At 46.8% G+C, this 27,051-nt stretch overlaps 1 protein-coding gene across 12 annotated transcripts in view; it reads right to left on the bottom strand.

The window, feature by feature from the left end:
* The window catches only part of LRRC7 (leucine rich repeat containing 7), a 561,937-nt gene that overhangs the window by 179,628 nt on the left and 355,258 nt on the right, over nucleotides 1-27,051 (bottom strand). For all 12 annotated transcript variants that reach the window (XR_012481825.1, XR_012481824.1, XM_074265661.1 and 9 more), the window contains one exon: nucleotides 23,044-23,107. Coding sequence is in view for 10 of the 12 variants with exons in the window: in XM_074265661.1 (XP_074121762.1) it covers nucleotides 23,044-23,107 (64 nt within the window). In the remaining 2 variants the exon portion in view is untranslated. The remainder of the gene's footprint in view (nucleotides 1-23,043; nucleotides 23,108-27,051) is intronic.

Genomic DNA, 27,051 nt, shown 5'->3' on the forward strand with positions numbered 1-27,051 from the left:
CACTAGCGGAAAGGGGAACGAGGAGATGTCTTGTGTCTCTGACTCAAGTCTATGTGGGTTTAGGCAAGACACTTCCTAGCTCAGTACAGCTTTGTGGGATCATCACAGATCTAGAATGCACATAATTCCTTTATTTGAGAGTCTGGGGGCCAGAGAACTTTTTGGATCATGAACTTAGCTCTCTTTCCACTGGGCTGTACTACTTTTGAGTCTCAATGCCATCTAATAAAAGGTTGGATTAATTGAATCTTTTAATTAATCATCCTTTTCTCCAATTATATTGAGTGAATTTTACAACAATTTATTTGCTTTTATTTAGGATAGTCTAGAAGATTGAGTAAGTGTCAGATGCTGGACTTGAATTCAGGTTTTTCTGGTCCAGGACCAGTGTCTGATCTACTGCTCCCATCATGTCTGATATCTGGAAGTATGGTTCTCTCCCACGGTTCCTTGCTTCCTTGGCACAAAGCTCATGTTCATAGGGTCTTATTCCTAAGGAAATATCTTTCTGTGTTCACTCATCCAAATTTTTCTCCAGCTGCCAGCCATGAATGAGCTGCCTCAGTTTACCTCCTATATCATGGGCTAAAGCCTTTCATGATTCTGGGCACCCTGCTCTGTATGTTTTCCCTTCAATCTAGAAGATTTTTGTTGTTATTATTTTTGCATAAAGATCATTATTGAAAAGGAATTGGGTGTGAAGAATGAGTGAGAATTTAGGTTGTTTTAATTAGAATAAATTGTCATCTTACAAAGTACAAAGAGTTTAGTCCTGGAGTTATGAGATTAAAGCAGAACTATAAACGTAGTAAGGAAGAGAGGAACAAAGATAGAAACTAAGGAGGGAGGGAAGGATGGAAGAAAAGAAAAAGGAAAGAATGAGAGAGGGAGGGAAAGAAGGAAGGAATAGAGGGATGAAGGAAGGAATGGAGGGAGAGAAGAAAGGAATAAAAGAAAAAAGAGAAAGAAAAGAAAGAAACAAGCATTTATTATGTGTTTTCTATGTCTGCTGGGGTACCATAATAGGCATTTATAAATATTTTCTCATTTGATTCCCATAACAACTCTGGGAGGTAGGAAGTGTTAGTATTCTTATTTTATAGTTAAGGAAACTGAGGCAGAGTTAAGTGATTTTTCCAGGGTCACATCGCCAGTAAGTGTCAGATGTTGGACTTGAATTCAGGTTTTTCTGGTCTAGGACCAGTGTCTGATCTACTGCTCCCATCATGTCTGATATCTGGAAGTATGGTTCTCCCCTATGGTTCCTTGCTTCTTTGGCACAAAGCTCATGTTCATAGGGCTTATTTATCTTTCTGTGTTCACTCATCCAAATTTTTCTCCAGCTGCCAGCCATGAATGAGCTGCCTCAGTTTACCTCCTATATCATGGGCTAAAGCCTTTCATGATTCTGGGCACCCTGCTCTGCATGTTTTCCCTTCCCAAATGCTCTGGAGCCTTAGGACTCTACTAGGATTGCTAGAAGGAGAAGAGCAGCTGCTGAAACAAATGCATTATGCCAGGTTTTCCTAAGTCTGGTCCTGTCAGGGGCACAGCATCAGTTAACAGTGGAACAAAGTCAGAACTGCTGCATTAGTCTACCACCTATTCCAAGGTTATAGATGAAGTCCAGAGACTTCCTAAATGTCAGCAGATTCTAAATAACAGAGCAACAAAGGTAATAACAATAGTAATCATCACCATCTCATCTGAGCTTTACCACAGCTCTTTGATGTCGATGCCATTATTGTCCCCATTTTACAGATGAGGAAACTGTCAGCTTAGTTACACAACCAGGTAAGTATCTAAGTCAAGATTTGAACTCAGGGCTTATAGACTTTAACTCTCCATCCACTGCTCCACCTAGGGGCAATCTTTTCAAAATCAAATCACATTCCCCATTTGGGGGCTGGGCACATCTCAGAAGTTCAGTTGTCGCATTGAATCATGGGATCGCACATCCAGAACAAGCTGGGATCCCTATTTTACGGCCAACAAAATGGAAGTCTAAAAGAGCAAAATGATGGTCACAGAGAGAGTAAATCATCTGAGGTAGAATTTGAACCCGTGTTTCCTGACTCCATAGGAGGTCCCATTTCCATCGTAGTTGCTTGGCTGGGTCAGCTAAAATCGGTGTCTTAGGAATGAGACCCCAATGTAGTAACAAGATAGCCATAAAAATGAGCATCATTGAAACAAGAGAATTGACGTTAAAATGATTTCATTTTGTGGGGGATGGGGAGATCTAGGAAAGAGCAGCCGATGAAGATCCCAGAGCTCTGGGATCTGGTCCTGGTTCTGCTTCCTCATTATCGGATGTGATTAAGCCTTCCCAACTTCCCGGGGCTCAGTTTCCTCACTTGTGAAATGAAGGATTTAGAGCATGTGAAATCTGATCCCTTCAGTTCCCTGATTCTCTCTTTCCCCAAACATCAGAAGATTACAGATGTCTGCAAGTCAGAGAGGAGAGCTGCGGTTGGAAAATGCAGATTTCGGTGTTGCATCCTTGAATGATGTATACATGCTCATCAGCGAAAATTGTAATTATAGTAAATTATATAATTTCTAGATTAAGTTTAATTTTCTCTGTCTCTTAATAATGTTTAATATGTTGGAAATTGTATAAACACTTTTATTTGAGCAGAAGCCTATAATTATATATTAAATGAGGCACCCATGAACAATTGCTAATGCTATTGTACTTCTGGTATCCGTTAGACTCTTTTTGCAATTTAGATACTTCACTGAAAGAAAATGGCTCTTTGATGCATCATTATTTTCTTGCTTATGAATGACAGTCTGTTAGGATTACTAGGTGAGAACTCAGGTTGTCTGGACAGTGACAAGGTGAGAATTCAGGTTGACTTGACAGTTCTCTGGCTCAGACCTTTGGTTTGGACCTTTTAAGGGAGTTTACACCTTAGGAATTCTAGGAGGAGCAAGCTCATTGGTTGAAGTGGTTCTTCCCAGAAGCCCTTGTATGATCCCACGCCCATTCTCTGGGAGGATAAAAGAGGCAACATTGAGCCTGGAGAGCAGTCTGGACTGGGGAAGGACAAGAGCTGGAGGAGATTCAGAGCCAGGATTCAGGAAGAAGAAGAGGCTGGCTGGAGGCTCCAGAAGCCTCCCAAGAAACCTGCTCATAGAGGAAAAGATTATACAGAAAAGAAACCTCCTCCCAGAGAAGGATTACAACTGAAAGACGATCAGAACTTTACAACAGTCGACCTGTAACGTGGACTGTTTCTGTTCTTCAAAGGCGCGCTTAAGAAGAGTTCTATATTATGAGTTCCATTTTTCTGCTGAAGATCTAAAAATCCTTGTTATGTTATTATTCCATTGGGCTGATGATTTTAATTTTCTCTAAAGCCGTGAAACGTGGTTTTTTTGGCTAGTCAAACCCTCACCCACCTCAGATGTTGTCATTGATGACAACCAGCTTTCTTGAGACCCTTCCTCAGTCAGCAATCCATTTACATTTGGAACTCTTATTCTGGGGATGTTCTGATTAGTGAGAGAGCATGGATTCCAATGGATCACCATAGCTAACCAACCCTATATCAGTGTCTCCAGACTATACAATATAATCCATCCACATTTTGGGTAATTTCTTGCCTGTCGCAAATATACTTTCATCTTCTATACTCTCCAAACCACTCCAAAGACAACACAACGCAACACACACACACACACACAGAGCCCCATTTCTACTTCTTGCTCTGAGAAACATAATCAAATAAATATGACCATTGGTTCTGGAAAGGACATGTTTCTATTAAGCATCCCTGTGACCTTTACATCCTTCTCTGGCCACCATTTGTCTCTCCAAAGAAAAATTTAAATTGCTTTAAGGTAGAGATTGTTTCACTTCTGAATCCATATTTTTGGGCAGCACAATGCTTGGCACATGATTAGTGCTTGATAAATGCTCGTTATTCATTCATTGATTTTAGTACAACCAGAAGAACTCTTTCCATTCTTATAAATAAAATAATCCTTGATATTCATAGTGATGACTTTGTATCTCGGTGAAAACTGGAGGTATCTTCGGAGCTATGAAAGAAAAAGTGATTCTACAGAGAAAATGCTTAAGAGTTAATGTGTTGTATTGTTCTCCAAAAGCATTGCCTCTAACGAGCCTTTACAAATAGCTGAGGAAAGAAAGTGACAGATATGTCTAATTGAATGCAACATTTCAGAGACCAGCAAAAAGAGATATGGTTTTCTTAAATAAAATAGAAGAAAACAAGATTGGGAAAGATGAGATTTAGTCAAGAAAATCAGAATTATCAAGGGAAAATTTCATGCAAAAATAAGCATGATAAAAGAGAAAAATGGCAGAGATTAAACAAAGCAGAAGAGATTAAGAAGAGGTGTCAAGAATATGCCAAATAATCTATAGAAGGAAGACCTTCACACATCAATCATAACCACAATTACCAGATTACTGAAGGCTAGCTTGCAGAATCTTGAGCGTAAACTCTCTGGCATATGAAATGAGCATGATTAAATGGTAATTTGAACATTCACCTGGACTAGAAAAGACCAGATCAAAAAGGAGAAAGGAGGAGAAGCCAAAGAATGTCCAGATTCCCCAATATTGGCTCTTCTCTCCCATGCCAGTCAGATTATGTTTAAGATTCTGCAATCTGGTTTCAGAAACATGTGACCCAAGAATGACCAGAACAGCAGGTTGGTTTTTGAAGAGGCAGAAAAACTAGAGACCAAATTGCCAACATTCACTGGATTATGGAGAAAGCAAAGGATTTCCAGAAAAAAAAATCTATTTCTGCTTCATCGACTATATTAAAATCTTTGATCGTGAATCACAACAAAATGTGGCAGAGATGGAATTATCAGATTATCTTGTCCCCTAAGGAAGAAGCAAAGGTTTGAACTGAACATGGAACAATTGATTGGTTTACATTTGGGAAAAGAGCATGACAAGACTGTATATTGTCACTTATTTAAATTATGCACAGAGTACATCATGCAAAATGGCAGGCTGGATGAATCAAAAGCCAACATAATGTGGCTGGGGAAAATATCAATAATCTAGGACATGCAGACAATGACGGGAAGTAAAAGTAAAAAGAAAGTAAAAGTAAGAAGTCTCTTGATGAAGGTGAAAGAGGAAAATGCAAAAGCTGACTTGAAACTTAACATACAACACCCCTCCTCCCCCCAAAATAACACCAAGATCTTGGTAGTGGGTCCTATCACTTTCTGGCAAACAGAGGGAGAAGAAATGGAGGCAGTGCCAGATTTTATGTTTTTGGGTTCCAAGATCACTATAGATGGTGACGGTAATCATGAAATCAGAAGATACTTTGCTCCTTGGAATGAAAGGTACGGTAAAACTGGACAACGGACTAAAAAGCAGAAACGTTGCCTTGCCAACAAAAGTCCCAAGAGTCAATTCAATACTGGTTTTTCCAGTAGCAATGTTTGAGTTAGGTTATAAGGAAATCTAAGTGCCACAAAATCAATGTACAGATATCAATTGATCCTCACTGATCACCCTGGAGCCAGGTGCTATTCTCATCCCTTTTTGATGGTTGAGGAAACAGAGACTAATAGATTAAATGACTTGCGGTCCTGCAACTAGTAAGAGTTTGAGACTGGATCTGAATATTCTTGACTCCAGGCCCAGCACTTTATGCACTGCAGAGATCCTGTGGGAAAGGTGATGCAGTAATTGCTCTACAGTCAGGGAATCGGCTCGGGATAGGTTGTAGCACATGCTCTAAGTGTCTGGGAAAATGGTTTGTCTCATGAAAATTCCTGCTTCACTTGCAAACCCGGCCTCACTAGCAGTGAGGGGACAGTCCAGAGAAGGTGTTGCATGTTAGCTGGACACAACAGCCGGCAATCAGGTGGTCTCCCTCCTGCACCCTGCTCTGTCTAAGCACTAAGATTTTAGCCAGGATGTTTTTGAGAGAATGTTTTTGTTCTCAATCTGTCTGTAGTATTTATCTCAGTGTATTTAATAAACTCAGCATTGATTGTTTAGTGATGAAATGAGGAATGTGGCGAGGATGGGCCATAAAGGAGCCAAGGAAAGATTTTTAAAGAAGCCTTGGGTGGCACATGTTAGATGGCTCCAAGAAGGATTGGACTTGGTTGTTCGCAGAGGGCAGATCTTGGAGCAATGGGCAGAGCTTAGAAGGTGCAGGTTTTGCTTTGGATGGAAGCTTTCCTCGCCAGAATTTCCCCAAAGTAGAAAGCACCACTTGAGAGGGGGATCCCCTCTTGGTTCGGGGGATGGCTGTGACTCTGAGGGTCTGGCGTTCAGGAGCAGCATGATAATCCTTATTCTTGAAATCAGTAAAGTTCTCTGCAATCCTGAACTCTTTGAATATGAGCTACTGTTCAAGGACAAGAGAATCCTAACCTCAGAGCAGGAGATCCCAACTTTTCTAGTTCCATGGATCCCTGAGATGCTGAAGCTTATGGGCCCCTTCTCAGAACAGGGTTATTGAATGCTGAAATAACACCCAGAAAGTTCCAAAGGACACAGAGTAGATTAAAAGGCAGTTATTAATTCCTTTACAGAGTTTGTGGGCCCTAGATTAAGAAGGCTTGGGACGGAGACTGCATTCCGTTAGCTCTCCAGGCTTCGGCTCCCATGAGACGGTCAGGGGAAGGTCCCTGCTCAGTTTGGCTTTTGACACGTTTCATCTTTTCTTTTTTCTTTCCCAAGCAAACAGCTGCTCGGGCAGGTTCATTTTGTACTGAATCTTGCACTCCTACACGCGTCCTGAAGGCGAACGCTTGCCAAGACCGCATTGAGACAACCTCGCTTGTCATTAATCACATCGCAACCAGTTATTTTCACTTTTTATCAAATTAAAATTAGACTTGCAGTAATAAATGTTTGCTTTGCATGTAGAGGAATGGTCTCCACTCCCGCTGCTGCCATGGACAACGGCACCTGCTTTTGACGCCCGAGTCTGTGCCCCCGTGCTGGTTATCTCCATCAGAAATGCCCTCCCCTCGCTTCAGTTCATCCAACTTTTATGAAGTCCAGCATGTGGTCGCTGACGGTCGCACTTGTTTCTCGTCCCTTAGATCTCTCAGTGTGGGGTGCTGACAGTGAGTCCCTGGGAGCAGGGGACTGCCCAAGGCCGGGAAGGTTGGAAAGAGACCTTGCTGTTGCTTAGTCAGTGAGTTATGTCTGACTCTGACTCTTTGTGACTCCATTTGGAGTTTTCTTGGCAAAGATACTGGAGTGGTTTGTCGTTTTCCTCTCCATCTTATTTTACAGATGAGGAAACGGAGGCAAGGAGGATTAAGTAAATTGCCCAACTAGTAAGTGTCTGAGGCTGGATTTGAATTCTGATCCTTACCCTGGGCATTCTATCCACTGCCTGTAAAAATGGAGATCAAGGCTTTTGTCCTAATCCATATCAGGACTGGGCCCAGAAATGGCCATGATACTTCCAAATTGGCTGGCTTAGGGAGATTACTCTCAAAAAATCAACTATTAGTAAAACATCGGGGGTGCAAAGACAACCCCAATCACTCCCACCCTTATGTACGACATGTAAACCATTGCAATGCGGCCTGTCTTACACAGGGCTCAGTGCAGTTGGACGTGATTGAAACGATTTTAGGCTTCTGAAGCTAAAACTTCCATGAGACACTTGTGATACCCTGTGCACTTTTCAATGCCAGCAATGAACATCTGACTTCCAGTGGCTCGGGGACAGCAGAGTTCTCCAGGTCACCAACTGCACTAGCAGCCCAGGGTTCACAGCCATTGTCCCGAGGAATAAATCTGAAAGATGTAACCTGTCAACGGCCCCTATAGCCAAAGACTCGAGGCCTAGAAAAGAAAGGTGTCCGCCCAAAGTCCATGGCACCGTCCAGTGGATCAGCATCAGAAACAGATGGGCTTTGTCAATGGAAACTACAGCAAGAAGCACCGGCTGTTTTGTTCCTGAACCTGAAGGAACATTGCACATCTGCCTGAGGCTGGCAGCTGGAACTAGTAGGATGTGAGTCCCCTGAGCAAAGGGAGTATCTTGCCTGTTAATATCCTCAGTACTTAGTAGAGTGCTTTGCACACAGTAAATGCTTAAACTTCCTCGCTCCCTCCTTCTGTCTCTTTTCTTTTTCTTTGTCTCTGTCTCTTTGTTTTTGTCTCTTTCTGCCTTTTTGTCTGTCTCTCTTTCTCTCTATCTTTCTGTCTCTGTCTCCGTTTTTCTCTCTCATCCCTCTCCCTGTCTCTTTTCTTCTCTTTCTCTCTGTCTCTGTTGTCTTTTTTATCCCTCTGTCTCTCTTTCTTCTCTCTTTCTGTTTCTCTTTCTCTCTCATTTCTCTCTCTCTCTCATACTTCCCTCTCTCTGTCTCTGTCTCTCTGTCTTTCTGTTTCTCTGTCTCTCTGTCTTTCTTTCTCATCCCTCTCTCTGTTTTCTCTTTGTGTGTGTGTTTCTGTCTCTGTCTTTCTCTCTCTGTCTCTCTGTCTCTTCTGTCTTTCTCATCCCTCTCTGTCTCTCTTTTCTTCTCTCTCTTTCTCTATTACCCTCTGCCTCTCTGTCTCGTTGTCTCTATTTTTCCTCTCTCATCTTTCCTTCTTTCCTCCTTCCTTCTTTTTCTGTCTTTCTTTTTCTTTTTCTCTCTCTTCTTTCTTTCTCATCCCTCTCTCTCTCTTTTCTTCTCTCTTTCTCTATTACCCTCTGCCTCTCTGTCTCTCTGTCTCTATTTTTCCTCTCTCATCTTTCCTCCTTCCTTCTTTTTCTGTCTCTTTCTTTTTCTCTTTTTCTCTCTTCTTTCTTTCTCATCCCTCTCTCTTTTCTTCTCTCTCTTTCTCTATTACCCTCTGCCTCTCTGTCTCTATTTTTCCTCTCTCATCTTTCCTCCTTCCTTCTTTTTCTGTCTCTTTCTTTTTCTCTCTATCTCTCTCTTCTTTCTTTCTCCTGTCCCAGGTTCCCTGGCTTCCCACTGTGTATTTCCTTCCCTTGTTGCCACCTCATAAAACCCCCTCGGTCACGGAGGTGCAGCTCCATCACCACCTTCTGCACGAAGCATCTCCTGATTCTCCTAACTCCAGTGTTCCCCCCATGACCTCTTCCTTGTGTTTGTTTTGTTGTCATTTTTCCATCTAGAACATTGGCTCCTTCAGAAGAAGGAGTGTTTTATTTTTGTGTTTGTGCTCCAGAACCCAGCACATAATAGGTGTTTACTAAATGCCTGGTACTGATTGTCCAAAGAATATCGGAAACCATCTTGAGAGAAGGCCATTCATATGATCAATGAAGATGACTGCCATACAGTGGAGAAGCCCTTTTGAACCACAAAATTGGTGCTTTATAAATGTAAATCTGTGAATTTGTCTAATGGTGATGAACACAGATGATGGCTCATTACCGCCACTGTTGGATTAAATGACCTCTTGTGGTTTCCTTCTAGCTTGTTTGATGATATAATTAACCAAATGAACAACAAAAAGCATGGCTTTGTTTCACTTACCACTGGAAAAAATCTTATTCAAAAAAGAGATTTCTCAAAGAAAAGATATTCTTCTTGAGGAAATGCAATAAGTTTTGTAAAGACAAGAGAGCACCGGAAGTACCAAGTTCAAGGCTTGGCCCCCACACTTAAGACCCCTCAGGCAGCTCACTATGTAGCTCTGTGAATCTCAGGTTTCTTCACCAAAATGGCATGACATCAGAATTCTTTTCTGACCAGTGTGAGAACTAAATGAGACAAATTAACTTATAAAGCTCTTGGAAAATATCAAAGCACTGTATAAATACAAGCTAAATTGATGACTTTGAGACCAGAATTTGTTTTGGAATTTATTTCAAACATTGAGAGAAATCAAGAATAGATAGAGAGGGGGCAGCTAGGTGGCGCAGTGGATAGAGCACCAGCCCTGAATTCAGGAGGACCCAAGTTCAAATCTGATCTCAGACACTTAACACTTCCTAGTTGTGTGACCCTGGGCAAGTCACTTAACCCCAGCCTCAGAAAAAAAAAAAAAAAAAAAAAAAGAATGGATAGAGAACTGGACTGGAAATTACCTAGGCTTAGAATGACAAAATAGGAATGGGAACCACACAGTGCCTAAGTAGGTGAGTAGGAGCAACTTAGAAAATCTGTGGTATTTTTGTATTGTTAAATATTTTCCAATTACGTTGGACTCTGAAGAGAGTATTCTGGAGGTTCTGCATATTCTATGATCTATATTCTGCTGAGACTAAAGTTTGTGCCCAGGATTTGGTTCATTAGTCCTGTCAGATCTTGTAATCAAATTGTTTTCCCTACAATTTTAATTTGTGCTTCTACTCACCAGTCAGACAGACTTTAAAATCTCAGGCCCTCCCCCCCCAAAAGCAGCATTGTAGCTTGAAGTTCGACTAAACCATAGAGAATAATTTGCATTTGTGTTAATGGTGATTCACAATCCCCTACTGAATACTCCTGGTTATATAATTCTGTTTCTCTCATGAGCACCAAATGTTCATATTTCCTTTGTGAAGCCTCAAATGCAAACACGGAGCCTCATTCCAAAACAGTTTCCCCGGCTTAATCACAGACCATTTTCCCTTTAATTCATCTGGTAGGACTGTTGACTAAAAGATTGCCAAAGTGCCAGCTGCACTGACAAGCCTCCAGAGCTCAGAAAAATCCATTGAAGGAAAGGCGACCGGCGCTGATTGATTTCATTCACAGGCTCCAGCCACCACATCGCAGACAAGAGAAAGATGATGATGGAAAAATCGTTTCCTATGTCACTGGGAAAAACAAAAAAAAAAACAAAAAAAAAGAAAGGGAAAACTACTTCTTTGGTCGCTCATCAAGAGTGTTCTTTAGAGAGGAACCGAGTTTGTCTAACTTTCACAGACTATACAACATACATATATGTATATATGTACATGTACGTATGCTTGTAGGTCAATCTCTGTGTCTGTGTGTATTTACACGCACACACACGCACACAGCTATCTGTCTATCCATCCATTCATCTATTTATCTAAGTCTGTGTTTTCCCACTATAATCTTACTCTTGTGCCTCTTTGTGGAAACTCGGAGTTCTTCAAGACCAGCCCAGCAGAGTTCCATGCTGGAAAAGCTTACAGTACAAATTTGGGGAGAAATGATTTATTTCCCAATTGATAAATGAGTGAGAAATCGGAATAGGAAGTTTTTAGTGAAGTGAAGAAGAAATTAAAATTTCATATTAGAATTGTAAGCTCACTCAAATCTAACAGGCCTGAGCTTCTAAAATATGGGAATTTGACCGTTCCATGAACTCTGTATGTTCTTGACAATAGGTACCAGGAATTAGCCATCCCTGGGAATGTCTATGCTTAGGGCTGGGTGGCTTCCTCCCCGAGCATATACAATTGATAAGGAAACATCTCAAGATATAGACAATATGGAATGAGTCACCATACAGGATTGTCATGTACTCTGCACATGTATACCTGTCAAACTTCTTGGCTGAGAGCCTTCTTTGTCTAAAAAAAAGATATAAAAAGCCAGCGTTCTATATCACAGTCAAACTTCACCCGTGGGGAGGACGCTTTGCCCGGGAAAATCTTTACAAATTCAGGCTGAAACGGGGCTCCCAGCCGTTTGAGTCTTTGAGGTTCCCTTGAATTGGTGATGTATTCTCTTCCTCTATCTGCTCTAATTGTCATATTGTTAATTGTTCTTGTTTCTATTTGTTTTTTTTTTGTGTGTGTGTGTAAATCTAAATTGTACCTTGTCTTATTTGATTAAAACTTTTTACTTTTACTTTTTAATTGAGCTTGAGAGCATCATTTATAGGAGCGAATCCGAACTTTCCTTTAAAATCATAATACATGAAGAAATCAAAACAATTTCTAGTCACATGAAAAATTTTCTAACTCATTAGTGGTTAAAAATGCAAACTAAAACAAAATTGATATATCATCGCAAACGTAATAGATGAGCTAAAGTGATAGAAGGGGAAAATGACAAACGTTGGTGGAGATGTGGAAAAATTGGCACATTAATACGCAGCTGGTGGGCTGTGAATCAGTCCAACCATTTTGGAGATAAGGGTGGAATTATGACCAAAGAGTTAGAAAACTGTGTATACCCTTCGACCCAGAAATAACACTATTAGGTCTGTTTCCTAACGTGATCAGGAGTAAAGTACATTCTAAAGTATTTATAGCAGCTCTTTGTGGTGACAAAGACTTGGAAACGAGCGATTGAGGGAATGCCCATTAATTGGGGAACGGCTAAACAAGTTGTGTTCCATGGTTGTGATGGAATGCTACAGTACCATAAGAAATGATGAGCTCATTGATTTTTTCTTCATTCAATTCAATTAAACAAACATTAAATGCCTCTTTGGGTGAGTGTTGGTAGATAAAGAGATGTAAGACACGGCTTTGGACTTTCCCCGGATGCCTGTGAATCTCGCTTCGGACTTCGTAGTATGTCAGTGCTGGCTACGTGACAGCTCCAGGTCAGCAATCGATTCATAAACATCTAAGGATAATCTAGTTTAACTTCAGCTCTCTTGTGATCAGCACAGATTAGAACATTTTTCCAGAACTTCCCCTGTGATCACACAGATTGGAAGATCTTGCTGGAGCCTTTCTTGTGATCAGCACAGATTAGAACATCTTTCCAGAACTTCCCCTGTGATCACACAGATTGGAAGATCTTTCTGGAGCCTTTCTTGTGATCAGCACAGATTAGAACATCTTTCCAGAACTTCCCCTGTGATCATACAGATTGGAAGATCTTTCTGGAGCCTTTCTTGTGATCAGCACAGATTAGAACATCTTTCTAGATAGAATCTCTCCTGTTATAAACACAGATCAGACCATCTTTCTAGAACCCCCTTTTTGATCAGCACAGATTAGAATATCTCTTTGAATGAGAACACAGAAGCAATTTAGGAGTTAATTCAATAGTGATGTCAAAGGGAAAGGAGAAGAGCATTCTCTCTTCTTTCCCCATTTTGAATTATTTCAGAGTCTTTAAGGGCCTCTCCTGGGCATTCTATGAGTAGCTGGGTTTGGAAAGTTGAAAAAAAGATCCTCAGAGAAGAACTTAGGGTATCAGGAGTTTCTATGAGAGGACATCATTGCCCATTCCCCGTGAATGATCTCTGAGGCATCAGAGCAATCAGAACAGAAATATTATATTATATATATATATATATATATATATATATATATATATATATTAACTGCAGGTATGGAAACCTTATTTTTTTTAAAGAAAGAATATGAAAAAAGAGGTTTTAAAGGATGGATAAAACGTTGACTTTTAAAACCTTTATAACCTGACCTTTTCCTACTTTTCCTCTCCTCTCATATCTGTCAGCTCAAGAAGACAAAGGAAAAAGAATAGTATATAGCATCCACCATATGTGCTACCTGTCATGACAGCCTAACATCTCTACCTTGAGAGTAACTCGACTGGTAGATTGAGGGAACGCCATGTTCACACTTGTATTTTAGCAAGACAGGGGCAGTTTCTTCCAGCAATAGAAAGAATACTGGCTCTGCAGTCAGGATTCTCGGGGCCAAATCCTGCCACAGATGCTCTTAATATGCTCCTATGAGCTTGGTAAATCACTTTTCCTCTCTAGATCTCAGTTTCCTCATCTGTAAAATGAAGGCTTGGACTTCATGACCTCTGGGGTCCCTTCCACTCTTAGCTTTTAGATCCCACAAGAAGTCTGGTGGACACGTTAGAAAGAGAGGGACTGGGTAGTAAGATGAGAGTCGATTTACAGTGCGCCTGACTGTGGCTGGTCAGAACAATACGAGCTTGGATTGCTCAGACACAAATGGTCCATGAGAACACTTGGAGGGCTTCTCGAAGTTTGTGCATTCTGCTTTTCCTTTGGGCTAATTCAATTCTGCTTTGCTCATTGATACAGCTCCTTCTCCCATGATGATAAGCTTGACATCTGCACTGCCGGAGCTAGCTCAGTCTTTGGGAGGCTCCAAAGGAAAGTGTGGAGAAGAGAGGGATTAGACTGACCACCAAGTGAAGGTCTACGGAGCCATTGGGCTGATCTCGCTGTCGGATGCTTGTGAAACCTGGACAGTCTAGAAGCACCCTGCCAGGAAACTGAATGGCTGCCATTTGACTTGTCTTAGGAAGATCCTGAAGCTCCCCTGGCAGGAAAAGGTGCCAGACCCTGAGGTCCTGTCTCAAACTTACAGCTAAGTTTCCAACTCTATGCAGAGGGCACAACTCTTGGGCTAGCAACACTGTTCAAATGCCAAATGTGCACTTTCCAAAAAATTTATCTTGTGGGGAGTTCACACAGGGCAAATGCTCACAAGGTAGACGGAAAAAGTGATACAAAAACTCTTTCAAGGTCTCTCTTAAGAACTTTAGAATCAATCGTGTGATACTGGCACAGGACCACGGAGCATGGCGTGCCCTTTATAAGGATACTATCTTGTTCAAGGAGGCAGACGGTTCTGGCTTTGATTGTTTTCTTGTAGTAGTGAGCTTGTCTTGCCCTAATTGTTTCCTAAACATCATATTAAGTAAGACTTATTGAGTCATGGCTAATTGTGCATCTGAGTTGTGCCCTTGTACTTGACCTTGAAAAGAAAATGTAGAAAGGAGTTCAGGCAGGAACCCAGAAACAGCTTGGATATAGAGGGACCGATCTTTGGGCACATACCTATCTGGGGGCCCTGGAGGGACCCACATGGCCCTTCTGGGAAACTATGGATGTCAGGGAACTGCCTAGCCCCGGGAGACGAAGGGACCACATGGCTCCCAAGATGGCAGCAGATGGAGGCTGTGGCTAGAAAGCTGTTCATGGGCAAACAACGTGGAAGACTTTTAGTGAACCGTAAGGCCGGAATGAAGCAGTAGTATGATGCTACTCTGAGAAGATTACACCATGATTAATCAGATGAAATCAATATGCTGTCTAACATTGCCATCCCTGTCATGACCAGAACATTTGCAGATTTACTCTTACGCTGACTAAGCCACAGTCTAGAAGGGTCTTGACAGGAGAAAGCACTGGACTGACTCGAAGAAGAAGAGATTCAGTGGGAATAAAGGAAAGTCTTTCATCAGGACAACAGGTTGGTCGCTGTCTTACACTCTCAAAAAGGACCAAAATGACGTCCCCGTCAGTGTTGTAGCGTGTCTGACTGTGGCTGATCAGAGCTCGGAAGGCTCTGCCACAGGTCAGACCCAAATAGTCCCCATGAACCTTTGGGATGGCTTCTCTAGCTTTGTACATCTCATGTTTCTTCTGGGCTAATTTGGTTCTGCTTTGCTCATGAAGGGCACAGCATGCTGGGTGGTCCTGTGCCAGCATCTCTTGTCATACAAGCAATTCTGAAGTTCTTAAGAGAGATCTTGAGAATGTCCTTGTATCGCTTTTTCTGACCACCTTCTGAGCACTTAACCTGTGGGAGTTCCCCATAAATGGATGAATGAATGAATGAATAAACACACACACACACACACACACACACACACACACATATATATATATGAACAGAATATAAGGAACAATAAGTGAAGCCAATTTAGGCCTAATGCCAGGAAAAATTACTGACAGTTGGAGTTTTTATAAAAAGGAGAATGAGTTGGCTTGAGGGATGGTGGGTTCTCTCTTTTCAGTGGTCTCCAGTGATAGGCTGGATGACTAATTATCAGCTGGGAATGGATGGTCCTCTCATGGACGGCTTTGCCTAATGGCTTGTTAAAGTCGCTTTACTCCCCTATTCTGGGTTTTATGATTTATAAGGATAAATGTGAAATTTTTCACGTTGGCTCTAAAAAATCAACTTCACATTATAAGTTGGCAGAAGTGGTTAGAGAACAGTTCATGTGAAATGGACGGTGGGATTTAGGGGGACTTTAAACTCAGAGTGAGGCGCTAGTCTGAGGCGGAAGCTTAAATCCCAACCCAACCCAAAGAGCCCTTGCCTGCTCTGAGAGAAGCAGGATGCTCACATGGAGAGGCCCTCGTGCTTTCTGCTCCTTTACCACTCCTAAGCTTTGTGCTTCCTTCTGGGAAACATGGAGTAAGGAGCCTCTGGAGAGCATCCACAGGCGGCTAAAAGGGCGGCGAAGACCTGGCATTTGGGCCATGGGAGGATCAGGTTAAGGAAATGGGAAGCAGAAGCTAAGAAGAGAGCCTTGGGGAAGGGACTGAGCTTTCTGTAATTATCTGAAGGATCAGCTTGGTTCTGATGGTACTAGAGGACAGAAGCAAGGGAAAAGAGTGGTAAAGAACTAGCCTTTTCAGAAAAATCATTCTTCAGAATGAGAGTTGAGTGTGTTGCCTTGGGAGGATCCCTTCACTGGAGGGCTTTAAGCAGAGTATGGAGGATTTGCCAGGATGTTCTACAGGGGAGCGTGATAATCTCTCCCACCCTGAGATTCTAGGATTCTCTGAATGTTAATTCAGTTCTATCTAATAAAATTAGTTCCATAAACAACCAGAACCCAGAGGTGGGCCAATATCACAGGGAATCAGGCAATTGGGGCCCTATCCAGTCTGGTAGGAGGGAGAAAGTAAAGAGTCCATTAGAAATGTGGATTTCAGAGACTGTTTCCTCATTGCTGGTTCTGAATAAACACTGAAGAGCAGTTGGAGCCCCAGAGTAAAGTCATACACTCAGGACAAGTGCTCAGGACTGACCAGCAACCACCACCCAAGGGTCAGAATCCCTAGTAGCATGCCCACTGGCAGTGTGTATGACGTGTGTTTATGCCACCTGCATCCCCAGTCATCTTTTAGTTTTTCAGCTTTATCTAGTTGCAAATAACCACAGAATTTGCAAACTCAAAACTGGTCTACTTTTTAAAGGGCCTAAGTGTGAGCAGGACTGCAGAATCAGATTCTTCCCTCCTTTAATAGGTAGTTTTTAAAGTTGCTATATCCAAACATTCATCCAAATACCCATCCATCTATCTGTCTGTCTGTCTATCATCTATCTATCTACCTACCTACCTACCTATTCATCCATCCATCCATTCACCCAACTATCTATCCATTACATCCAAATGCCTATCCATTCATTCAACTATCTATGTATTTATCCATCCATCCATCCATCCACTCACTAATTCATCTCTCTGACTCTGTTTCTCTCTGTCTCTGTCTCTCCCTGTCTCCCTCCCCCCCCCCTCTCTGTCTGTCTCTCTCCCTGTCTCCCTCCCCCCCTCTCTGTCTCTGTCTCTCTCTCTGTCTCTCTCTTTCTGTCTCTCTCTCTCTGTCTCTCATCTCTCTCTCTCTGTCTCTCTCTCTCTCTCTGCCTCTGCCTCTCTGTCTCTTGGTCTCTGTCTGTCTCTTGGTCTCTGTCTGTCTGTCTGTCTGTCTCTGTCTCTGTCTCTGTCTCTCTCTGTCTCTGTCTCTCTGTCTCTCTCTCTCATCTATCTATCTGGTTGCTATTATAGTTTGACTGTGAATCTATAGGCACGATTTCTAGGCGTGTTCTTGTCTGACTGATCTGGTCTAGTTCATAGGACAACAAATTTAGACCTGGAAGGGCCCTTAGTATGAATGACTGCTTTAGTTTACAGATGAGGAAACTGAGGCATGAGGGATTAAAGTGCTTGCTTAGTGTCATCAGCTAACAATGGCCTGTGAGGGAACTGAGCTCCCTAACTTGTTTCTCCTGGCAGGACAGCTCCTTGAAGGCAGGGGTGAGTCAGTTTTTGTGTCCCCCGTGTCTCACATGGTTCATGGCACATGATGGGCACTTAACAAATACTTTCAAGGCAACCAGAGGACAGCATAGTGCACAGAGCCTTGACTCCAAATGCAGTCTCAGCCATTCGCTGGGTGATCCTGGGCAAGTCCCTTGACCACTGTGTACCTCAGTTTCCCCAATTTTGAAATGGGGATCATCCTCCTTACTGCCTGCTTCCCAGGGCTGCTATGAGGATTAAGACCTTTCAGCAGGGTGCCTGGCACATAGTAGGTGCTTAATCAATGCTTATTCCCTTTCTGACGGTGGGATCCAGCTTTCCTGAGTAATCACGCAGGAGGTCTTAGTTTTTTGGTGTTGCTGACCCCTTGGGCAGTCTGGCGAAACCAAGGGACTCCTTCCCAGAAGTCAGTGAATAAAAGAAAATCTCCAGTGCCGCCGAGCTGGCGTCATCAGGATCTGAAAACAGCAGCAGGGATGGCAAAAACCTCAGTGTAAGAACCCTTGCTCCAAGGGAGACGCTTGAGAAACCCCCTATGTCATGATCACATCTTAGTATGACAAATGCTTCTGCTGGGGGGGGGTGCTCAGTGTCTGAAGGTGGGAGGGGGCCCCGGGCGCAGAGTCGGGCTCCCCAGGGTCCGGGCTGAGGCCTCCTCCTTCTGGTAAGAGCTGCCCTGGCCGGACCCTGCTGCCACAGCAGGACGTGGAGGAGGCGTCCTGAAAGAGCCACTGAATCTCATGGAATCCAGTACAAGAAGCTGCACATTCAGGAAGCAAAGCCCTGCTGGGCGAATGACGTCACATGATGCGGAGAGCTCAGAAAGCCCTGCAGTTACTGTGCAGGAGGAATTTTCCCAGCTCAGAAGCTCCTAGATCCAAGTGGCCACCGGGGCCCAAGAAGAGAGAGGCCGGACTGGAGTCTGCGCCTCTGGCTCTTTGCCAGCAGGTAAAAAGGGGCCTCCTTTCCCGCAGCCCATCAGTCTCTCCCTGCTGGGATCCACCCTGGGATCACTGCCAGAATCTTCCTTTTGAACCCTCATTTCAGACCGTCAGCCTGGCCTTCAAGGCTTCCACAGAGTGGAGACTCTTTGAGGGCAGGGGGTATTTTGTTTTGGTCATTGTGAACCTAGGCCAGGGCCAGTCCCGGAGACAAAAGAAGAGTTTAATAAGTGTTTAAGAGCACTCTTGGCAGCCGGGCACACACATACTCCGAGAGGGCACTGTGCCCTCTGGCAGATGGCAGGGCTTCCCTGCTATGCCTCCTCCCCTCTAAAGCCCAGCCGCCATCCCACCTCCTCCTCCATCTCCACCCCTCTCTCCACCATAGCATGTATTACTGCAATAGTAATGACTCACACTGATAAGCTCCATGAGGGCAGGGGCACATCTGACCCAAACTCCCTGCCCCTTGTCCGCTCTGCAAACAGAAGGGGCTCCATAAATGTGCGCTGAGCTGTCCAAGAAGCAGAGGGGCAGACGGGAGACCCGACTAACAGACAGGCTTGAGTAAAGCACAGATTTGGGAAGAGCCAAGGGAGTCCTGCCCAGATATAGAAGCCGCCACAGATAAACACAAATTCAAAAGCTTTTTGCTAAAAGCACAATCCCCATGAGGTCATTTATCTTGAAAAAGGAAATTTGAAGCTTTAAAAAAAACCATGGGCCTCGTTTTGTAAAAGATCAATTTATGTATACATCATAAGGAAGGAAACTAAGTCTGGCGGTCTCATCTTTAAAGATGAGGGGGCTTCAGTGGAGGTATCGTTGACCAGGCATTATTGGGCCCATTCCACCGATGAGGAAATTGGCTTTCAGTGTGGTTAGGTGATTCCCCCACTTGTGGGCGCCCCTGCCGGCTTGCCTGGATTCCAGACTGGACCCCTCCCCTCTGCCAGTGCTTATCACTCTCACAGACGCTGCCATCTTTTGTTGTTGTTGTGGTTGAGGCAATTAGGGTTAAGTGACCAAGGTCACACAGCTAGGAATTGGATTTGAATGCAGGCCTTGTTGCCTCCCAAACCAGTGCTCTATCCGTTGAACTATCTAGGTGCCCCAGTCTATAATCTCCCCCTGCTCCTTCTAGGCGCCCCAACACCACCATCTTTCTAATGGAGGGAGATTTGATGTATTCATCTCGTACCTGAGGAGTCATATTTTTTAAAAAATTGATCAACTTATTTTGGTCTTGAAACTCTGGGGCTCCTGCCTTTAAACACTTTTTAAATTGCACAGACACCTCCGTGTAGACATTCTGTTTTTCTTTTTATCCCGACTGGTGACTTCATCAGTAGGCATGAAGATCTCACTTTGTGGAAACTCTATGCGCCCTGGCACCCTGCCTCCTATGCCCACTGCACCTTGTACGTCAGCATAGTTCCCGGGGGCGAGGCCAGACTCCATGACTTTGCTCACAATCGGTGTGGGTGAGAGTAGAATAGAGCTAGCGCTCCATCGGGCTCTGCCTCCTTTTATCCTTCCTCCAACAGGAGGGGAGTGCTATCTTTATTCCCACTTCACAGAGGAGAAAAGGGATTTGGCCAGGGTCAGAGCTGAGGCTTTGAACGACACCTTCATCTATCGCTCCAGTCACTGGTCACGGGGTGGGAAGATGGGCTTTTTCTCATGCCCGTGAACCCCATTTTGCCATTTTAAACTCTGTAAATGTCAACACTTTCTCTTTATGCGATACCGAAAAGACAAAGAGCGGGGATTTGGCCGAGTATCTGGAGGGAACTCTTGTCTGTCATAACTCAGCTATACGATGGAGCTGGAGTCACCACATGGTGCCCATTCTGGAGGCCGTTGATTGGGCCCAATTACCCTGTTGCCCACTAAAAGAGGTAACTGTCATGGGAAAGCTGCCAGGGCTGCCACAGGACTAACACCAACAAGCCGCTGCCTTCAAATAGGTCCCACTAGAAGCACGAAGCCCCAGAAGACGCCTCTTCTCCCCAGTTCCAACACGGTGACATTTCCAAAGCAACGGAGGGAAAAGGGGAGCTTCCTTGCTGGAGATTCAGACCGCCGAAAGGCGCCTTGGCATCCAGGTTCTTCCCAGGTGCCTTTAGGCATTAACAATCAGACCAAAACTAATTCTAAACCTTTTGGATTCCCTAGGACTGGAAATGCTCTTCGAGGCCACGTTTTGTACAAGAGGAGACCGAGGTTCAGTGAGGTTGGCAGGCCTGCCCGCCGCTCCCAGATTTCTCTACCACTTGGTGCCTGTGGCTGTGCCCCAGTTTTCTCCTCAGCAACATGAGGTCTTTGGCCGAGGTGACCAAGACTGATCTTAACTCAACCAGTCAGTCAACAAGCACTTATTAGTACCTACTATGTGTCAACTGCTGGGAACACAAAAAGAGGCAGAAAATTGTTCCAGAAGATCACAAGCTTTTTCTCTTTCTGTGCTCACTGTCTCCCGCGTTCTCCACCTTTCTCTAAGTCACTGCTAAAACCTCACCTTCCACAGGAAGCTCACTCTCTCCTGGACGCGTTGCCTTCCCTTCTCACCATTCCTTCTGATCCTGTATCCATCGTATTTCCTTGAGGGCGGGGCTGTGGGGAGCCAGCTGGGGAATGCCTTGACAAGTCCCCTGAAGTCCTCCAGGGGACCCCCCTGGCTTCCATCTGCCCAAGGACTCACAGCGGACTCCCCTCTTGCCTTTCTCTGCATCTCCAACACGTGTCTGTCACACAGTAGGTGCTTCCTAAATGCACACTGACTGATTAACCCCATACCTGATAAGGTAGCGGTTAAGTTCCCAAGAGAGCAGCCTCCGTCCCTCCGGGGGCAGCCTTTCCCCCTTGTCTCAAGGCCAAGAGCAGTCTCTCTGTAGCTTAAATTGGGACTTTCCGAATTCAGTCCCACAGGGGCCGAGCCTGGGACCGCTGTTTGAGGAGCCTGGGGCCTCACTCCCCAGGGCCAACCCTTCCACGTGGCCCCTTCTCTCCGCGCGGACTTCCGGCTGTGCTCCAGGCCCCGCCACCCTCTGACTGGACGTTGGAAAGACGCTAGAAGGCTCCCCCTTGCCCCAGGCTAGTCGCCACTCACTTGCCCCATTGCTCTAATGCCGGGCGCAGCTTGTCACTCAGGTCCTCCATAAGCGTCCATGGCCCCGAATGTCCCTCGTCAGATGTAGAGCCCTTTCCTTGGGGTTTAAAGCCAGCCCCTCCCAACCACTCGCCCACAAAGGCTGATCAAGCCCCTGCCCCCTGCACCCCGTCCCCGACAATGCCATCGGCCGCTCGTTCCCCAAGCCAAGACTCCCCCATCTCGGTGCTTTTGCACGGAGTGCTCCCCTGTTCAGGAAGCTGCTCCTCCTCCTCTTTAGGGGCTCTGCTTCCGGCTGCCTTGGAGGCTCAGCTCTAAGACCCCCAGGCCCCGGGAGCCTCTTGGCTCTGAGAGCCTGCGTCTGCCGGACAATTCTCAGCTGAGAGTCGGGCCGGGCGTGAGCTCCCCGGGGCTCTGGCCGTCGCTTGCGCCTGCCCTGATTAATGAGGACGGACCCCGACTGCCCCACTGACCGACAGCATCAGGGAGAACCGTCCGGAGCCACCCAGTCAGCGAGGGGGGAGGCAGCTCTTCCTGACTGCAAACTCCCTCTCCACGCCCCTCCTCCCGTCAGCCCCGTCCGCAGACAAAGGCTAGAATAGGAAGGCAGCATTACTACCTCATTTACGGGGAGGAAGCCTGCCCCACGGTCTCCACCGAGGGAAGAAATATCGGAGCCGAGATTTAACGGCAGAGCCTCCGCCCGCGTGACCCCGCCCTTTTATCTGACAGATGAAGACACCGAGGTTAGAAAAGGGCCTAACCGAATCCAGGTCTCCTGCCTTCCGGTCCAGTCTCCGGGTTCCCTGGCACATAGTAGGTGCTTACAAACACATACTGGCTGCCTTTACTTCCGCCAACTATTTCCTCTTCCTCCCTCTTAAGAACTTTACGACACCAAGTGCTTTATGGCGGTTGGGGATGACTTCCTGGGAGATGAGCAGCACAGCAGCACCGCCCCCTTTTTAAAGAGCAGCAAATTTAAGGGCAAGAGTGGTGACCTTGTAGCTTGTAGGTCCCGGCTCTGCGGCTGGAGCCCCACTCTGTCTCGTCCCAGGCAGGACGAAAGCACTATGAGTAAAAGCTTTTGCCATTGAGGGGGAGGACTCTCAGTGACAAACTTTGGGGCCTCCACGGGGGATGAATTCTAACGAATAAACCCCTCTGGAGAGCTGCTGGGCTCCCTTCCCCCACCCACGTGCAACCCTCCTGCTCATAAGCACGAGCGTGTTGGGCAGAGCCTCCCATCGTCCAGTGCGCTTACAGCCCAGTGGCGACACCCCCGAACAAAGCGCGCGGCCTGCTCATCACATTAATTAAGGACGGTTAGAGAATGTGCTTCCTTACCAGCTCGCTGAACTCATTATTGCCCAGGTCAAGCCTCTCCAGCTGGGCCAGTTTGTGCATTGACCTGTGGGAGGTGAGGAAAAAAGAGAAAATCCATGTGAGACACAGCAAGAAAACAGGGCTCCGAAAGACGTCTGCGCGCGTGTTCTGATACAAACGCCATAGCTAACACGTGGTATGAACGTGGACGCCGCGCTGCCCTCAGTCCGGCGCCGGGGCTAGCGGCCGGCCTGTCCCCCAAGCCTTGGGTTCGGGGCCCCCGAGTCAGAGAGGGCGCCCTCGTGTCCAGCACTCTGGACCCCGGGACACTCGCGGAGTGACAAGTCGCTCCTCCAGGTCCTCGCCTGCTAGAGGAGGGGGATGGTTTGCTCCCTGAGCCCCCAGCAGGCCTGTAACCCAGGCTTGCGCCTTTTCCTGACTCGGAGCTGGCCCTCGAGCCGCGACACTAAAGCACCTTCGTCACAGGAGCTCTAAGGCTGGAACGTTTCAAATCAAGTTATTTGATCCAAAAAAGCTGCTTTCACTGTCACCTCCTCCAGGATTTCAGATGCATTTTATTCCACAGAAGCAGCTGTGGCCACATTTCTGGGGAAGTCAGCATCAAGAACCGCAAGATGGAGAGCCAGGGCTGCAAAGGGGGAACCCTGAGGGTGCCCTGCAGGCAGTCCCGGAGAGGGGCGCCCTCCTTTTAGGGTTCTGGATGGTACTTCCAGGAGGGTACCTGCAAATCCAACGCGCAGTTTCCAGAGAAGGACAGCGAGGCTGGGGGAGGGGGATGGGAGCACAGAAGCTGAGTATGAACGAAGGGAAGGCGCGGCTGCCGCCCATGTGCTTTTATGTTTCCGCAGCCATCTTTAAGATTGATGCCTTCCAGCTCTGGAACTCTACACTCCCTTTTTCCCGCCCAGGGTTTTCCTCCCTTCCAGACTTGTATTACTAACAGGCCCTGGGCGGGGCCTTAAGATCTGGCCCGGCGCTTTTCAAAGCTCTCCTATCTTGACACAACTGGGGGGGGGGGGGCTGTCAGGCTCCCATTTCAGATTTTTTCAGGCTGGATTTGAACTGAGCTCTTCAGGCCCAATGCTGTCTGCAGCACCGCCGCCTTTTCAGTACACATGGGCTCTCTCTCTAAAGAAAGGCAAGGGCCCGGGCCCCCCTCCTAAGTCCTTTGGGGTCCCCAAAGTCTCTCAATGCCTTTCCCGGCTTTCGTTCAAGCCAAGGAGAAACCGATGTTCTGTAGGAGGCCTTTCCCAGCCTTCTCTCTGTCAATTCCTATTTTTGTCAAGTTTCAGCCCGTCTGACTCTGTTATTCTCTATGGGGTTTTCTGGACAGATCTGGAGGGGATGGTTGTTTGCTTTCCAGTTAATTCTACAGATGGGGAAACTGAGGCGGGCAGGGTGAAGGGACTTGTCCAGGGTCACACGGTGAGAAGTGTCCGACTCTTACCCGGCTAATTATTTATTTATCTTGTGTTAAACTGACTTTGCTGTGCTTGTTTGTAATTCCCCCACTAAGGCTGAATGCCCCTCTCTCTGTGCCCTCAGGGCCCGGTGCATCTGCTGCCATGGAGCTTACGGGCGCCTAACGCACGCTCACTGCTCCATACCTGGAGTCAGTGAGGGCGGAGTAATTTCTGGAGAAAGTCCTCCTTGTGACTGGGAATGATCAGGGAAAGCGGGCAGAGCGCCTCCCTGTGGGGCAGGAGGGCAGGGGAGGTCGGAACAGGGCAGGAGCGGGGGAGTCCCCAGCACACTCAGCTACGCGAGCGCCTTCGGGAGTCTGCCTGTGCTTACACAGAAAGGGAGGGGGGAGAGACAGAGACAGAGAGACAGAGAGAGACAGAGATAGAGAGAGAGACAGAGAAAAAGAGACAGAGAGAGACAGAGATAGAGAGAGAGAGACTGAGAGAGAGAGAGACAGAGAGAGGAGACAGAGAGAGAGAGAGAAAGAGAGACACACACAGAGAGACAGAGACAGAGAGCCAGAGCGCGCCGCTCAGGTGCTCAGGACGCCGCCCTGCCGGCGGGAGCGGGCACCTCCTTTCTCGGGCTGGCGCCGGGACAGCCCCTCCTGCTCCTCCCCTCCCCCCCCTTCTCCCCTTCGCCAGCGCTCTGCCGGGGCTCATGGCGATGCCGCCGGGAGGTCCCCGGGCCCCCGCAGGGGCGGCCGCGGTTTCAGGAGACCGCGTCTCCTCAGTGTCGCGCGCACCCATCGCCTCGCGGGGAGGGACCTCGGGCCGGGGCCAGATGGACCCGGGGCTCCCGGGGAGGGCCGCGCTGCTTCAGGCCGCCCCCACCGGCGCGCGCTTCCCGAGGCCCCCCACCCCCGCGGCAGGGAGCGCTGCTGCCGGCCACGGCCCGGCAGGGGGCAGCAGAGCGCAGCTCCGAGCGGGCCGGGGCGGCCGGGCCGGGGAGGGACGGCGATCCCCCGCAAAGCCCGAGGCTCCCGAAGACCGGCCCCTGCCGGCCCGAGGGAAGCGGCGGGCGCACTTCTGCGGCCCGGGAGCGCGGCCTCCCCGCCTCCCCTGGAGGGGAGCTGAGTCCTGCGGGAGGGGAGCGGGCGGGGCTTTCCCCGGAGCCCCTCCCCGAGGCAGCTTGTGGGCGGGGCCGCGCCGGGGACCCCGGGGTCGGGGCCGGAAGGGAGGGGGGGAGACCGACCCCCAGCTATGAAGCACCTCCCTGCGTGACCGCGTCCGGGCCTCGGACTCACTCCGGGGCGAGAACTACTGTTGTAGGAGTTTGCAGAGGGGGAAACTGAGGCAGAGACGTGGCTGGATTCGCCCAGCTCCCGTCACGTCGGCACAAACTCTCACACATGCCCACACACTCCTATATACGCTCTCCTCCCTCCCTCCATAGTTCCCTTCCTCTCTCAGTCTCTCTGTCTCTCTGTCTCTCTCTCTGTGTCTCTCTGTCTCTCTCTCTCTGTCTCTCTTTGTGTCTCTCTGTCTCTCTTTCTCTGTGTCTCTCTGTCTCTCTCTCTGTGTCTGTCTCTCTCTTTCTCTCTGTGTCTCTCTTTCTGTGTCTCTCTGTCTCTGTCTCTCTCTGTGTCTCTCTGTCTCTCTCTTTCTCTCTGTCTCTCTGTCTGTGTCTCTCTGTCTCTCTGTCTCTCTCTCTCTCTCTCTCTCTCTGTGTCTCTCTGTCTCTCTCTCTCTGTCTCTCTCTGTGTCTCTCTGTCTCTGTCTCTCTCTGTGTCTCTCTCTTTCTGTCTCTCTCTGTGTCTCTCTGTCTCTCTCTGTCTCTCTCTGTCTGTATGTCTCTTTCTCTCTCTCTCTCTCTCTCTCTGTCTCTCTGTCTCTCTCTCTCTCTCTGTCTCTCTGTCTCTCTCTGTGTCTCTCTGTCTCTCTCTCTTTCTCTCTGTGTCTCTCTGTCTCTCTGTCTCCCTGTCTCTCTCTGTGTCTCTCTGTCTCTCTCTCTTTCTGTGTCTCTCTGTCTCTCTGTCTCCCTGTCTCTCTCTCTCTCTCTGTGTCTCTCTGTCTCTCTTTCTCTCTGTCTCTCTCTCTCTGTCTCTCTCTCTCTCTTTCTCTCTGTGTCTCTCTGTCTCTCTCTCTCTCACTGTCTCTGTGTCTCTGTGTCTCTGTCTCTCTCTGTGTCTCTCTCTCTCTCTCTCTCTGTCTCTCTCTCTGTGTCTCTCTGTCTCTCTCTCTCTCACTGTCTCTGTGTCTCTGTCTCTCTCTGTGTCTCTCTGTCTCCCTCTCTCTCTCTGTGTCTCTGTGTCTCTCTGTCTCTCTCTCTCTGTGTCTCTCTGTCTCTCTCTCTCTCTCTGTGTCTCTCTGTCTCTCTCTCTGTGTCTCTCTGTCTCTCTGTCTCTCTCTCTCTGTGTCTCTCTGTCTCCCTGTCTCTCTCTGTGTCTCTCTGTCTCTCTTTCTCTCTGTCTCTCTGTGTCTCTCTGTCTCTCTCTCACTGTCTCTGTGTCTCTGTCTCTCTCTCTCTGTGTCTCTCTGTCTCTCTCTCTCTCTCTGTGTCTCTCTGCCTCTCTGTCTCTCTCTCTCTCTGTGTCTCTCTGTC

Source organism: Sminthopsis crassicaudata, chromosome 4 (genome assembly GCF_048593235.1).
Source record: "Sminthopsis crassicaudata isolate SCR6 chromosome 4, ASM4859323v1, whole genome shotgun sequence".
Classification (NCBI taxonomy): domain Eukaryota; kingdom Metazoa; phylum Chordata; class Mammalia; order Dasyuromorphia; family Dasyuridae; genus Sminthopsis; species Sminthopsis crassicaudata.